Raw genomic sequence first — 13,966 nt, forward strand, 5'->3', positions numbered from 1 at the left:
CTGCCCCAAAAATATTAGAGGGACCTGTGAAGGTTCTTGACAGTGGCATCTCTGTCAGAAAGACTAATTTAAAGGTTTCCTCATATACAACCACATTTGTTAGCATGAGATCTGTATCAGTAAGGGCTTGGACTGCAGAGCCTTGCTGAATTAGGGCTGTTAGCATCAGACAGCAACTAGTGAACCACCACCTAGGAACGTGAAATCTCCTGTCTCAGTGAGGCTAATCCCAGAACACAAACCAGACTCTCAATATATCCAAGGCAGCCATTCCCTGAGGTAGAAATATCATAGAATCATAGAATAGTCAGGGTTGGAAAGGACCTCAAGATCATCAAGTTCCAACCCCCCTGCCATGGGCAGGGACACCTCACGCTAAACCATCCCACACAAGGCTTCATCCAGCCTGGCCTTGAACACTGCCAGGGATGGAGCACTCACAACCCCGCTGGGCAACCCATTCCAGTGCCTCACCACCCGAACAGGAAAGAATTTCCTCCTTATATCCAATCTAATGTTTCCCAAAACGGAGTTTTCTCCCAGTCTTTGAAAAACACTGATGCCCCACATACATCCTGCCATGGAAAGCTGTATTTCTTTTCATTTCAATGCTTTTCTAGCAGGCTTGTTTAGTTTGTAGAGTCCAGTCATACTGGTTCTAGCTTATCCTTGCTCATAGAAAGCAGGTAATCATGTTCAATCAAAGCATTGCCTGAATGAATTGCAGGCTTTAGGATGTGGCCTGTGCTTTGTCAGATGCTTTGGGGTGAAAGTATATACTCTTACATTACTTCTTAAACGTGCTTTCCTTCTAGAAGTGGTTTTATCTCAGGGGTCCTTAGAGGTTAGTGTTCCGTTCACACCATAACACTGATAAATAGAAGCCACATGCCCCATGGTAATAGAGCAAGGCCTGTGCTATTCTATGTTCCTGGAATGGCTGCCTGTTTTGTTTTGATTTCCTGGGACACAGTAACTATGAAACTAGCCTCACACTTGGAAAAATTACGGATTTTCACACATTGTGTTTACAGATCAAAGGTTAATCTTTAAACCAAGGTTTGTTACTACTTGTTAAGCCTCTGGCTTTCTGAACACGGCTAATTTCTTTCTCTTGTTACCCAAAAGGCACACCAGATAACTGATTAGGAAATAGCTTTCTAAAGCAGCCTGTTTTATATATTTGTTTAGTCACTCACATCTTGAAGATCCTAGTTTTCACCTTGGGTCACAGACTTCTCTGCTGCCACATTTTCTTCTGCTGGTGCTGCCTTGCCGTCGCCACAGATAATGCAAAACCTGCAGAAAATAGCTGTCTGTTCTTTGATGGGCCCACCACTCTTAAGTGTTCTTCAAGAGCAAAACTCATCCCATTCATGTGAATAAGATGTGCAAATAATATTATATGCTGCATTTCAGCATGAAAGCAAGCATCTCTGGCTCTTACCATTGCATCTCCTCAAGTTATCTGTGATGAATCGGGTGGTTGGCTAGCAATACGCTTCACTGATACTGAACAGCCTTCCAGTGTTTGTTGGTGAGATTCACCTCTTGTTGTTTATCTATTTTATTAGAGATGCTATACTAAAGAAAATCATAGTCATAAATCAACTCAGCCCTCCCCAGGCTTGAGAATTACTTTCAGGTTACGTGAAATCAGTATGTACAATTCTGATTTCCCTGGGGTTTTCCAAAGTGAAGCTGTTGGAGCCCAACTGTGAGATTATCATGCTTGAGATACTGTCACCTGGAGATATGCCCTTCAGAAGGCATTACCTGGGCCTGAAACTCAGGCTCCTGTGGTGAATATCAGCATATGCACCCCAAATTGCTGTCATTTCTTGAAGGAAAGCTGGTATCTGTCTATCTAGTGCCTTTATGTATATCTTGACTTCACATACAAATATGTAAATTTGTGTGTGCTTGTGCTTATGTATCAGTGGATGTAGGCATGCACACGTTTGCAGCTTTTCGAAAGCATCCTATTCCTCCAGCATGGTTGCTGTGGCATATCTGCTTCTGACAGGTGGACTTTCATACGTTGACGCCAAAGAGCTTGAGTAGTACTTCTAGCCGCAGCGTCAGTCTGCTGGGTTGCTGTGGACCTGTCTTTCTCCTTCTTAGCTTTATTTCCCTCATTTGTAACTTCTTTTTTTTTTTTTTGTGCACTGCTCTTCAGTCAGCTGTTAAAGTGTGAGTGTATGAAACTCAGTAAGTGTTACCATATAACTTATTTTCCCACTGTGTTTTGCATAGATGGTTAGTCAATAAATCAATCTGAAATTGATCATAAGTACTTACTTTTAGCTTATAGTCCCAAGTACCGGAAAACAGCAAATACTTCAAGAGTTATTAGCATACTCCAGTAGGCGTTTGCTAGGAGAGCTGAATCAGACTCCTGTCTGACTTGCGCTGAGGCTGAATTTGACATCAACTGTAGGATTCCTCTCAGCAAACTTCAGGTATGTTAGTGTCAGTCTAGTCGTCTCCTGCTTCAGATGGAGAAAGATGAAGCCCTCAGGAGGACACTTCTTCCCTCCTCTTTTAGGAACAAAATATCCTCCATTATCTCTCTCCCTGAGTTTCAGAGGAGGCTGTGTGTCTGGCTTACAGGAGACTCCTGACTTTCAATGAACTGATGCAGGTGATGGGCATCTCATCCCTTCAGTGTTACTCAGATAACTACAGCATAGTTTGGTGTCTGACGAGTGTAGGAACATTTTCTGAAGATGTTTACTCAAAGTAAACTTGGCTAGAAATACTGATAAAACTTGAGTGTTGTAAAATGATGTTAGATATTTCATTAAGCACTTAACAAGAATCCACATGAAACAAATATTGGACCGTATAAAGAAACACTAAAGGTTTGCACTGGTAGTTTGGGGAAGGAGATATAAAGAGTCTTCCGAAGTAGGTTTTTCATCATAATTAAAGACATGATCTGTAGACACCAGTACTTATGGGAGCTTTCTTAAATGTTTCTTAAGCTTCTTTCTTAGAAACACCTAAAGCCCCAAAAGATTCTGAAGTGACCCATTTAGAACCATTCTAGATTTATTTATTTGTGGTAATCTGTATGGATCAAAAATTCTGGAAAAAATGGGAATATCTATGTGAATGTAGTGTTTCTTTCCTCCTAACCCTGGCTCCGTGCTCTATGCTGCTTGTTTAAATACTCCCAATTTCCTTGTTTGAAATGGACCAACTTTTTTACTTGGGCTACAAATAGCATATTGCATTTTGGTTTCGAAAGCAGAAGTATCTTTTCCTATTTCCAAGGAAGATATCTTTGTACTTAATAGCCATGACTCATCCATGACTCATCCATACATTTCTGAAAGACCAGCATCTGTCATTAAGACCTGGTATGATCAAATGGACTGGGACAGATTTCATCCTAAGTGTATACTGGCAGAGCTTTGCATATTCAAGACGAGGCCTACAGTTTCTAATAAAACTTCTCATATACAAAAACTGAAATTATACCAAGGACTGAAATCCGATTGCTTTCCCATAGCAATTGAAACACAATATGCTCACCCATAGCAAAGGGTCCTTCTACCTCCTAAGAATCAGTTTTGCAAAAGATACTATTTCTGAAAGCTGGGATTGAGAAGAATGGAAAAAAGTTTTCAAGGCAAAACCGCTGAATGTGCAGAGTGGGCAGACAGGAACTACTAGACATGAGGGGTTCCCAGGATGACTTATCACTGAGAATTCAGCTCCCTGCGTTGTTCAACCGCATTCAACAGTTACAGTGATAATATAAAGGTTGGTAAGATCTTAAAAATATTGTGGAATGGGTGTTCCAAATTTGTCACTGCTAACAAAAATGCTACAATTCATTAGAGAGCCTACACAGCACGCTGGTACAGCAGTCTCAGCCATGGGAAAAGGCATGACCTAAACCCACATATTAAGAGAGACGGGGTAATTTAGTCACAAGACACAGAACTGTAGCTAGTACACTTCATTCATTCATCTTCTCACAGAGCTGCTTCTTCACATTGTATGCACAGATGTACAGATGCCACATTGTCCCAGCCAGACATGGAGAACTTTAGCAAGAACAGTCACAGAGCTGTGTGACATGCAAAGATCTACTGTACATCAGCCAGCAGAAATAGAAGTTTGCAAGGCAAACTGTAAGATTTGCAGTGCCTGTCTGGACAGTATCTGTTCTCTGGTCAGTATGTATAAGAGAGCAGAAATTTACCTTGGAAAACAAGTAGGAAGGGAAATAAGAAAGGGAAATTCAGAACAGAAAAAGTAAGGTTTGAAAATAAGCCTGAGAAAGGGCCTCCATGGGTTGAGGAACTTTGTGGCTAGTTAGGCATTGACTTCAGTGGATATAAGGCCATGCTTGAAGAGTCACAGACCCTTGGAGGTTGGAAGAGCTCCCAAAGGTCTCCAGTCTGACCTCCTGAATCAAGATCCCATTTGTGCAGATTGGTCAGGACCTTGCCCAGACTGGGTTTGGACACCTTTAAGGATGGAGACTGCAGGATGAAGCTTCTCTGGGTGCCCATTCCAGTGTTCAGCCATCCCCATAGTAAAAAATTCTTCCTCATGTCAAGTAGGAATTTGATGTTGCAACTTGCTTTCCTTATTTCCTTTTCCTGCAAACTGCAATAAGATGCCCTCCCAAGTCTTCCTAAGAACAAATGCATGCGGTTCTCTCAATCTCTCCTCACGGGTCCTGTGCTCTGGTTCCTTGACCATCTTGGTGGCCCTGCACTGAATTAACATCAGTGTGTCCTTGGCTGTCTTCTACTGGGAGCCTGAAATAGGACAAAATGCTCCAGGCACGGCCTCACAAACACAAGGAGCAGGCAAGAATCATTTGCCCCAGCCTGCTGGCTACACTTTTGCTAATACAGCCCAGCATTTGTTTGATCAGGGATGCACTGCTGATGAGCTCATGTGCTTGTGTTGGAGTTGTGCACTGGGGCCCTCAGGACTTTTTCTACAAAGCCAGTTTGTAACAAGTTTTTGCCCAACTTGGTGGGACTTTTCATTTTACTTTGTTCTACTCCCTGAGGTTTCTCTCAGCCAATTTCTTCAGCCTGTCTAGGTGAGACTTCAAAGAGCAGCCATGTCCAGCAGTACATTGACTGTTTCCCCCAGTCTCGTGTTACGTGCAGACTTGCAGAGAGTGCAAAGGAACCATATGCCAAAGTTCTTAATTGAGATGGGTGGTCTGCTCACTGAAAAGTCTTTATATCTTGTGGGCAGGATGTGCGAAGTTGCAAGCACAAGCAGCTTCGTATTCTAAGCTTATAAATAACTGGTGAGAAATAGCTCTCTCGAGGTCACTGCAGGTAGTTCTTTACTGAAGAGTGAAGTTAGTACCGTTTTATTTTGAGTCCATCATTGGACAGAGGAGTGGAGGTCAATTTCTTAAATCTTGCTCTGTGGGCTGTGTTTCAGGATGGGTCAGACTGGGGGAGGTGGGGACACATGACTGCATATCATGTCTGGGACAGAGCCATGTGAGATAGTCATAGAGTCATAGAATCATAGAATCATAGAATCATAGAATAGTTAGGGTTGGAAAGGACCTCAAGATCATCTAGTTCCAACCCCCCTGCCATGGACAGGTACACCCCTCACTAAACCATCCCACACAAGGCTTCACTGGGGGAGGTGGGGACACATGACTGTATATCATGTCTGGGACAGAGCCATGTGAGATAGTCTTTAGCCATTAAAGAAGATTTCACAGTCTGGGTATAGGAGAAGAGCTTGTTTTCCTTTAACTGGTCTCCTCTGCATCAGATGATTTCCAGTTTGATGTCACACCTGTGTGATCTGTGTAACATGCCCAGACTATTCATTTTAGAGTGATTAGCTTCAGTTTTGCTACCTGTTGGTTTTATTCATTGAGCTTTTAACCCTTGGGATGTTGCCAGAACTGCCAAAGTGTTCCTCTATTGTATGTTCACAGTCACATTTCTCAGCCTGGCCCTTCATGGAAGATTGTGAAAGCCCAGCAGCAATTCCCAAATCCCTGAAAAGTGATTAGCAGTTATTGTTCTGTAAGTGCTTAACAGGGAGATTAAGACTGGCCACCAGGTGTTTACATAATAATATTCAGTAGCATGGAAAGAGGGCTCTGGCTATTACATGGTGTAAAGAGGGTAAATGCTTGCTCTCAGTGAGATCTGCAGTTATTTTGATGCTTGTATTATGTCTCATTTTCTCTAATAGGTTGTGCAGTTCTGTTATTTTTGAACTTTTCATTCCCTGTTAGGGATTTATCTGTGTTTATAGTTGCAGGATTGATCTGTATCTGCAAGATCAGCTTCTGTTAAATGTATTCTTGTACAATCAGTAGGCTGCAGAACTGCATTTTTAGTCTGCCCTTTGTATCTAATATAATGTATTTGTACACAGCAACAATGGAAGGGGCTATGCTTCACATTGCAGGTTTGAAATAAGTGATAGTGAAATAGCTTGGGAGCAGGGCAAATGCTCTTCTGTAGCGAATAGTGTCATTCACTGTGTCTTCTTTTTTCTGTTTCAGGAGGTTGGAAGCATTATTGGAAAGGTCAGGAAATTACTTTTTTCTCTTTATTTTCATGTCAAAATATTGTGTATCAGTTCACTTCATCAGTCCAGGCTAACTTTTTTTCTGTTTCTTTAACAGAAAGGTGAGACAGTTAAGAAGATGAGGGAGGAGGTAAGACAAGCCTTGATGATGTCTTTACTTGCCTTTCATTCCAGCTCACAGCGAAATTCTGCATGTGCAGACCGACACTGCCATCAAGTGGGCACTTGATTTAACATCACCATTCTTTGCAACTGGTGGTGTATAAATGTGCTGTCCTCAGTTAAACGCTGTTGTTAATGTAACCACCTTATCACCACAGCAGTCTGGAGTCTTTCATTCCCGTAGCAATACGCCTGCTGCTGTCTTATTTCAGGAACAGCTTAGCTAGCGTGATTCTGTACATTGAAACCACTGTATCTTTCTTTAGCATACCAACATCGGTCCTGCATGTGGCTTGGCCTCCTGGTAGAAAGTTTCCAAAATCTGAAACCAAGCATTAGATTGATGCATGTAAAGTTTGAGGGTAGACACAGGCTTCCGCAGGGCTGTAGCCAGACTTGTGTAACCTGAAGTATCCTTCTGCCATGTCTTGACAAAGCCTTAACTTCCTGTGAGTAGGATGTGAGCAGGGTAGACCTACACACCCACCGCTCGCATCCTTTGGAAAGGTCATAAACACAAAACAGGTAACTAAAACAGGGCACTACATAAGCCTCAGTCTCCCCACTGTCCACAGGCATCCTTCTGTGCTGCAGAGCAAGCTGCATTGTCTTCAGAGGATTGTGCCCAGGTGGAGGTTACAGACCTGCACTTGTCCTGCAAGGCAGCACATCTTACTTGGAAATCCATGTAATTTTCCTTCTTTGAAACAAGTGCTAAAAGCATAGCTCAGAAGACAGATCCTACTGTTCAAAACTTCAGGAGTGCAGAGTGTATAGAGGATGCCTCAAGAAAAGTCAATTTGGTTCTGGTAAACCTGCAGTGTATTACTATGTCAGCGGCTTTGTTGTTTTATACGCTGATAAAAGGTCTGTGGCAGGGAAATCTCAAAGTGTTTGTAGTAAAGAAAATTGCTGAGATCCATCTTTAATATACACAATAGGGAGTTTGTTGTCAGGCTGACTTGAGTCCAGAGCCCCTATTTTGATGATAAGAGTTTTCACACATGTTTTTACAGATAAGTACATTTGCTAAGGCTTAAGAAAAAGTGGAAGTAAAAAGAAATTCAATATTCTAGGTAATCCTGCTGGTTGATTAAACACATTTTAGTTTTGTGATTAATTATGATCATGGGCATGTATCTCTGGATATGATTTGCATCCACAAAAGGGAAGCCATCGTTGGAGAGTGCTCCTGACTTCCAAGTTAAGCATCTTGGTGAAGAGTTATGATTCCTGGTTAGTTTTTCAAGATATTTATCAAGTGTTCTTCTTCCACTCCTGAAAAATCCACAGGTGGTCACAAGAGGCTTTATTTGATTGGTGGGGGTTTATTTTAAATAAAGGAATTATATGCATCTTTATATCAGCACAGGACAAAGAGGCTATGTTTCCACATGATTATAACTTGGTTCTCCTTTAAATGAATACAATATCTTGCTGTTGAGCAGCAGTATGGACATGAATAAGGGCTCAGAAACACAGCACATCAGCTGATTTGTGGTAATCCTGAAGACAAAGGGCCAAATTAACCCAAACCATCTTCACATTGGCTACAGGCCCACATCCTCAGGGAGGTCAGTGTTTGTGGATGAGTGGATGCTCCAGTGACTCCTTAGGCTGCATTTAGCACATTTTCATGCCTGAAACCTTAGGGAAAGTGTAGGGTGGGTCTTACCTGTACTGGATTTGATCATTATCTACACCAAGATACTCTTGAATGTGTTTATATCTGGTTTAGGGGTTTTCTCTTCACTGCCACAGTGGCATAAAGGGGACTAAGTATACGAAGAGCCATTCTGCCCTGTCTCCAAGCTTTAAAGTTTTCTGACTCCTTCCAGTAGGCTCCTTGCCTAAAGGAAGTAACACTGTTACTGTTGCCTGTCCTACTAGTACTCCTTTAAAGGGTTGTTCAGTGCGCAGTAATTGACTGCCTTTGCAGGAAACACATCTATAAGGAGTCTTCTCCACAGTGCAAAGCAGTGCCCTGTCTAGACCCTGCCTTTGGGTCTCTAAAGCAGAGAGGTGTGCCTTCCCTGGGAGATGCTCCCTGGAGGCAACCAATTTTGTCTGAAATTCTGCAGCTCCGGTTCTATTTGAGGTAAACCCAGCAAGAGGAAAGGGAAAAGACTTGATTGTGCTGTTATTCACAACTTTGAGTTACAGAAGCACTGTTTGCATACCATGAAGAAGGCTAAGTGTTTACCCAGACAGAATCTGGCTTCCCAGTTAGGTGCATTTTTGGAGTGTTTATGCTGAAATTATGTAATGTTTGGGCTGCAGTTGTAGGAGAGGGAATTAGAAGCCTCAAGATATTGCTTCCCAAACTGTATCCCTAATCCTGCTTAGTTTGTTCCCTGGGAAGTATAAATTTGAAAAATATTTGTTCTTTTTGACAGAGCGGTGCTCGAATCAATATTTCAGAAGGCTCCTGTCCGGAGAGAATTGTGACAATAACAGGCCCAACAGATGCAATTTTTAAAGCTTTTTCTATGATTGCACTAAAATTTGAAGAGGTAAGCAAATAAAATATGGGGGGGGTTTCTCTCTTCAAGTTGAAATACGAACACCGTTTGAACTTTCTCATGTTTGCTTTAATGTTAAATATTATTTGTTTAATGTTCTATTTAATAGCAATGAAAGTGGCTGTATTTTTTATAAATGCTTTTGGCAACAATGCTGAAGAGAAGTAATTGGTCAATTTTCAAGCTGTTTGATCATTTCTTTTGCTTTTTGGAGGCTTCAGGGAAAAGCGATTGCTTCTAGTGATGCGCACTAATGGTAGGAAAAATGTCTTGGAAAATTTCTTGTCCCATTGTGGGTTTGATTTGAAAAGAATAATTGCTTAAATTTTAGTTCTGTTTTTATAAGGTTCCATTTGGTATTGATGTAAATTTTATATATGTCAAAATGAATACAGAACTCATCTAAACAGATTTTTTTACTTTACAAACAAACTATATGGTTACCAATTACCATATTTAAAGCTTAGCTTTTAAATTTAATTAGAATAAAGGCACTAAGAGAAAGGCAAGAGCTCAATTTACTGTAGAGAAACCGATCTGTGCAGATACGTACCTAAAGTGCTGGGATCTCCCCAACTGTCATGAAACAGCTACAATTAGAGATGGTCGCCACTTTAACGGGAAACCTCATAGAAAAGACAGCAAGCTACAGAATATGAACTCTTGTTACTCAGGAGAGGATTTAACTCCCTCTGCTTCTGAAAATCTTACATCTAGTCCAGGTGTCTCTCCTGTCCTCTCTAGAGAGACAGAGGCCCCTGCAGAAGGCAGCTCACCTTTTCCTAAAGGAAGAGCCTACAGACGAGTGGACTGATTTACTTGCAGCAGGATAAAGGGACTGTGTCTCTCCATTGATGATTAAACTAGAGGGGTGTGAGTCTCTTTAAGAGTGCTTATTTCTTCAAGTCAGTGAGGTTATTAGCACTTGGAAATGCTGGCATTGATGGTAAATGGCAGTGTGTGCCTTTATTTACCCATGGTGATTGCTCACATTTAGAGCAACAGGACTATAAAAGAGTTTGTAGGCCATCAGGTGCAGTTGTCTTCTAGCAAAAGCGGTGTGTCTTGCAACCTGCAACTTCTCAGCATGCCCAGAAACTAGTTAGATGTTTTCTGTTCCCTGATACTGAATCCACAGCCTCACTTGTCAGAGAATTAGACAGCTTTTCACTCCTCACCAGAATTTATTCATGAACAGTTTATGCAGCTTTGTTTCTGTGCCAGCTCTGGCCATAGGTTTAAATAATCCTTGCCTTTCCATCCCTGAGGATTCCCCTCTTAGACAATTTTTAGAAAACAGTTTTATCCCCTCACATCCTTTCTTTTGCAGGGTAGGTGAGCCAAGCTGTCCTTCAGAGGATGCATTTTCTACCTCTCTTGTGACTTTAGGAATCCCTTTCTAGCTTTTTGTTTATATTAATCTTGGACAGGTTGCAAATGAAGTTCCAAAAGGGCTTATTTAACGGCTCTAACAGTCCCCTGTCCTAGTTAACATGTTCCTATCGCTGCTGGAGATGCCTCACTTCCTATTAGTGTAATGTTTTGCACACAGCCATGCTGTGCTTCGTGGGTATACCCAGCTCCTGCTCAGGTGTTCTCAGTGGGAATCTCTTCAGTCTCAGCCAACATTCCTGTCAGCCCCCAGACAAATGCCACATTTTTCATACTGCAAATGTTAATCCCATTTATATTGCTCCAGTCCCACATGGGTTTTCAGACCTTCTGTGTGATACACCAGTCTTCCAACATGTTAAAGTACTCTGATTTTGTTGCATAGTACATTTTATAAGAATACTAACTTTTTTCCTTAGGAGTTATTGAGATAACAATTTTGAGGTTGAATCCTGCAGAACCACACAAATAATTCTGCTCAGCCCAATTTTAAAACCACCTGTAGTCATCTTTTCTCTCAGCTTTATCTCCTACCCATCTTGTACCAATCCTTTTTTTTTCTAAGCTTAAGAAGCAGCTTTGTGTATGGTACCATATCCTCCAATCCACTGAGACCTGGAGAGAGCAGTCTCTCTACCCTCTACACAAAAAACGTGTTCTGTTTAGGGCCTTATCCTGAAAAATGCTGAGGGTATCATTAACAGCGATAATCCCCAGCAGTTCCCACCAAAATGAGTACCCAGTGGAAACAGCCCTGCATTTCTCGTAAAAATGTAGACCGCTGCACAGCATTGGATCCTCACCCCACCACCCAACACAGCATAGTCTCTGAAAGTGCTATAGGTAGCAATAGGCAAAGAAATTTGAAATTCGGGCATTTGACTGGACTTTCTGCATATTTGCCCTTGTGGATTTTTAAAGGCTAGTCTGGACTCTTCATGTGGGTTTTAGCAAAGGAGTATAACTGCAGGTACTGCAGTTCTGTGTTCTGAAATATCTGTATTTAGTTTTAATATAATCGACTTCTCATATATTTAGAAGAACAGGGGTAAGGAAATACATCTCATATAATCAGTTAGGTTTCCTATAATTATTCCTGTCAATAAAATGAGGTAACTTTAACGCTTTGGGGGCAAAATAAAGTACTGTTTCAGAAATTACAAATGAGCTATCTGCCAAATGTTATTTTTCATGCATATCTTTTTGTTGGAAATGATGCATTTTTGGCAAAGGTTAACAATTCCTACTACAGCTACAGTAAACCCTGTGCTGGTGGTTAGTCACCGTGGAGCTACCTCACAGACCATCCAAGAGCTGGCTCTGGTGTCTGCCAGAGGAAATGTATGCAGTGCGGCAGAAGGTTACGAGGTGAAAGATATGGTAATCCCCCAGTTTGAAAGCTGACTGTTCTGTGAGAAAATCTGCAGCCAGCCCTACCTGGGAGCCTGCAGTTCTGGAGGGGATGATTTTCTGGTCCCTTCTTGTTTGTTGTGTCTTTAAGCAGGACTTGCTCCTTACTGCACTCCACGCTGCTGTGCCTGCATGTTTAGATTTTGCTCTGTTTAAATAACAAGGAGAAAACAATGAGAAGAGCGGCTTCTAATTTTTGTGAAGTGGTTTTGAAGGTGCTAAGTGTAGTGAAGGCTTTGAGGTCAGGTCACGTATGATATGGTAGTGGAAGACATTATCAGGGTCGTGCTGGGTGGCTGAAGAGGGTTATTTATCTAGATCTGGATGATCGTGTGCCTCCACCTGACACAAACATGATATAGTGAGATGGCATCTTCCAGCTGAAAAATTGGCATGACTTAGGCTTTATTTCAGATACATGGGGGCTGCAAAATTCTGTTATCCCTCTCACTTTATTTGGGATTGCAATCTCTCACTGACACAGGCACTAAACAAAATGTGAGTTACTGGCTGACAGAGGAGTGATTTGGTATCTGTCTTGCGTCATGCAGCAATACCTCATTCTGTTCAAGATTTTTCCTCTCTTATAAGCTAAGCAAGGTCACACCAAGTCATTTCTTGGATGGAATAATGCTGCCATCACAAATGTGGAGGTACCATGGGAATAGTGTCACTGAGCTCCAACCGGTGTCACTGAGCTCCAACACCGGTTCAATGAGGCATGCAGAGTTCTTTAAAGTATTTTTTCTTTTTCCCTTTTTTTATGAATTTGAGTTCCTGATTACACAGTGTAGGCACTTTTTCACCTCTTGTTTTTAAACAAGTGGTAGTCTTGACAAGTGAGAATGTAGGGAATCACATCAGTTTTGTCTGCTGGAGCTCTTGTTGCATCATGAATGAGTTAAATGAACTGCATGTTTTCTGTCATTCATGTCCTAACTTTTAGGTAGCATTTCTGTGAAGGATATAATAGCTGTGCCATGCCGCCTCACAGATGGATGAGATGGTCTTTTCAGCTCACAGCTAGTGTTAGTACACCACATTAGAAGGTCTCATGACTTCTTGGACAGGCATCATGCAGCTTGTGGCTCTTTTTGTGATCCTAAGTGTTCTCAACAGCATCCAATAAATCAGTGGGAACGTAAGCTTTATCTTTTCCTCTGTGATGAAGACTGTAGAGGGCTTGGTTTGTCTTCCCTAGAAGATTTTCAACAAACAAAATAGATTTAGAACAATGTACACCTTGCATATTGAAATGCTCATGAGAACTTTTGGGTCTCATAAGCATTGAATAATGAGATGCAGGGGTATAGGATACATTACCTGGATACAGGTAATTGCTGTTCTGCTGATCTCTGTACTCTGGTTATATAGCTGAGATGGAGGAAGATTTTAGAATTATGTAGCACTACAAACGCTTATGGATCTGCTACAAAAGAGAAATTGAACTGGGGAGGGTGAGGTGGGAAGCGGAGGAGGGCAGCAAAATATTTATCATTACAGTCTGATTTTCTCTGCTTTAGATTACTCACAGATTCTTTGTCATTCCCTTTCTTAACCTTTTTTCTTTGTAGTGAATCTGACAAGAAATTGCCTGAAAAGTAGAAACATATCATATAGTATATATGTTCTAATTGAGATGGTGGAAAAGAGACTAAATTGGGATTGGGGGGGGGGGGCCTGTGAACTCAAAAGCCTCTGTCTTAGAATCATAGAGTCATAGAATAGTTAGGGTTGGAAAGGACCTCAAGATCATCTAGTTCCAACCCCCCTGCCATGGGCAGGGACACCTCACACTGAACCATGCCACACAAGGCTTCATCCAAGCTGGCCTTGAACACTGCCAGGGATTTGAGTGGTCTAATGACAAATACCACCTCCCCCTCCTAGCCTTGCCTCAGAGACTGTCCTCGCGTCCCACAGCGTGG

At 41.7% G+C, this 13,966-nt stretch overlaps 1 protein-coding gene across 11 annotated transcripts in view; it reads left to right on the forward strand.

The window, feature by feature from the left end:
• The window catches only part of LOC136008445 (poly(rC)-binding protein 3-like), a 315,785-nt gene that overhangs the window by 260,660 nt on the left and 41,159 nt on the right, over positions 1-13,966 (forward strand). For all 11 annotated transcript variants that reach the window (XM_065667760.1, XM_065667759.1, XM_065667758.1 and 8 more), the window contains 3 exons: positions 6,527-6,550; positions 6,650-6,682; positions 9,111-9,227. In XM_065667760.1, the coding sequence (XP_065523832.1) occupies positions 6,527-6,550; positions 6,650-6,682; positions 9,111-9,227 (174 nt within the window). The remainder of the gene's footprint in view (positions 1-6,526; positions 6,551-6,649; positions 6,683-9,110; positions 9,228-13,966) is intronic.

The sequence above is a fragment of the Lathamus discolor genome, chromosome 2, assembly GCF_037157495.1.
Source record: "Lathamus discolor isolate bLatDis1 chromosome 2, bLatDis1.hap1, whole genome shotgun sequence".
Classification (NCBI taxonomy): domain Eukaryota; kingdom Metazoa; phylum Chordata; class Aves; order Psittaciformes; family Psittacidae; genus Lathamus; species Lathamus discolor.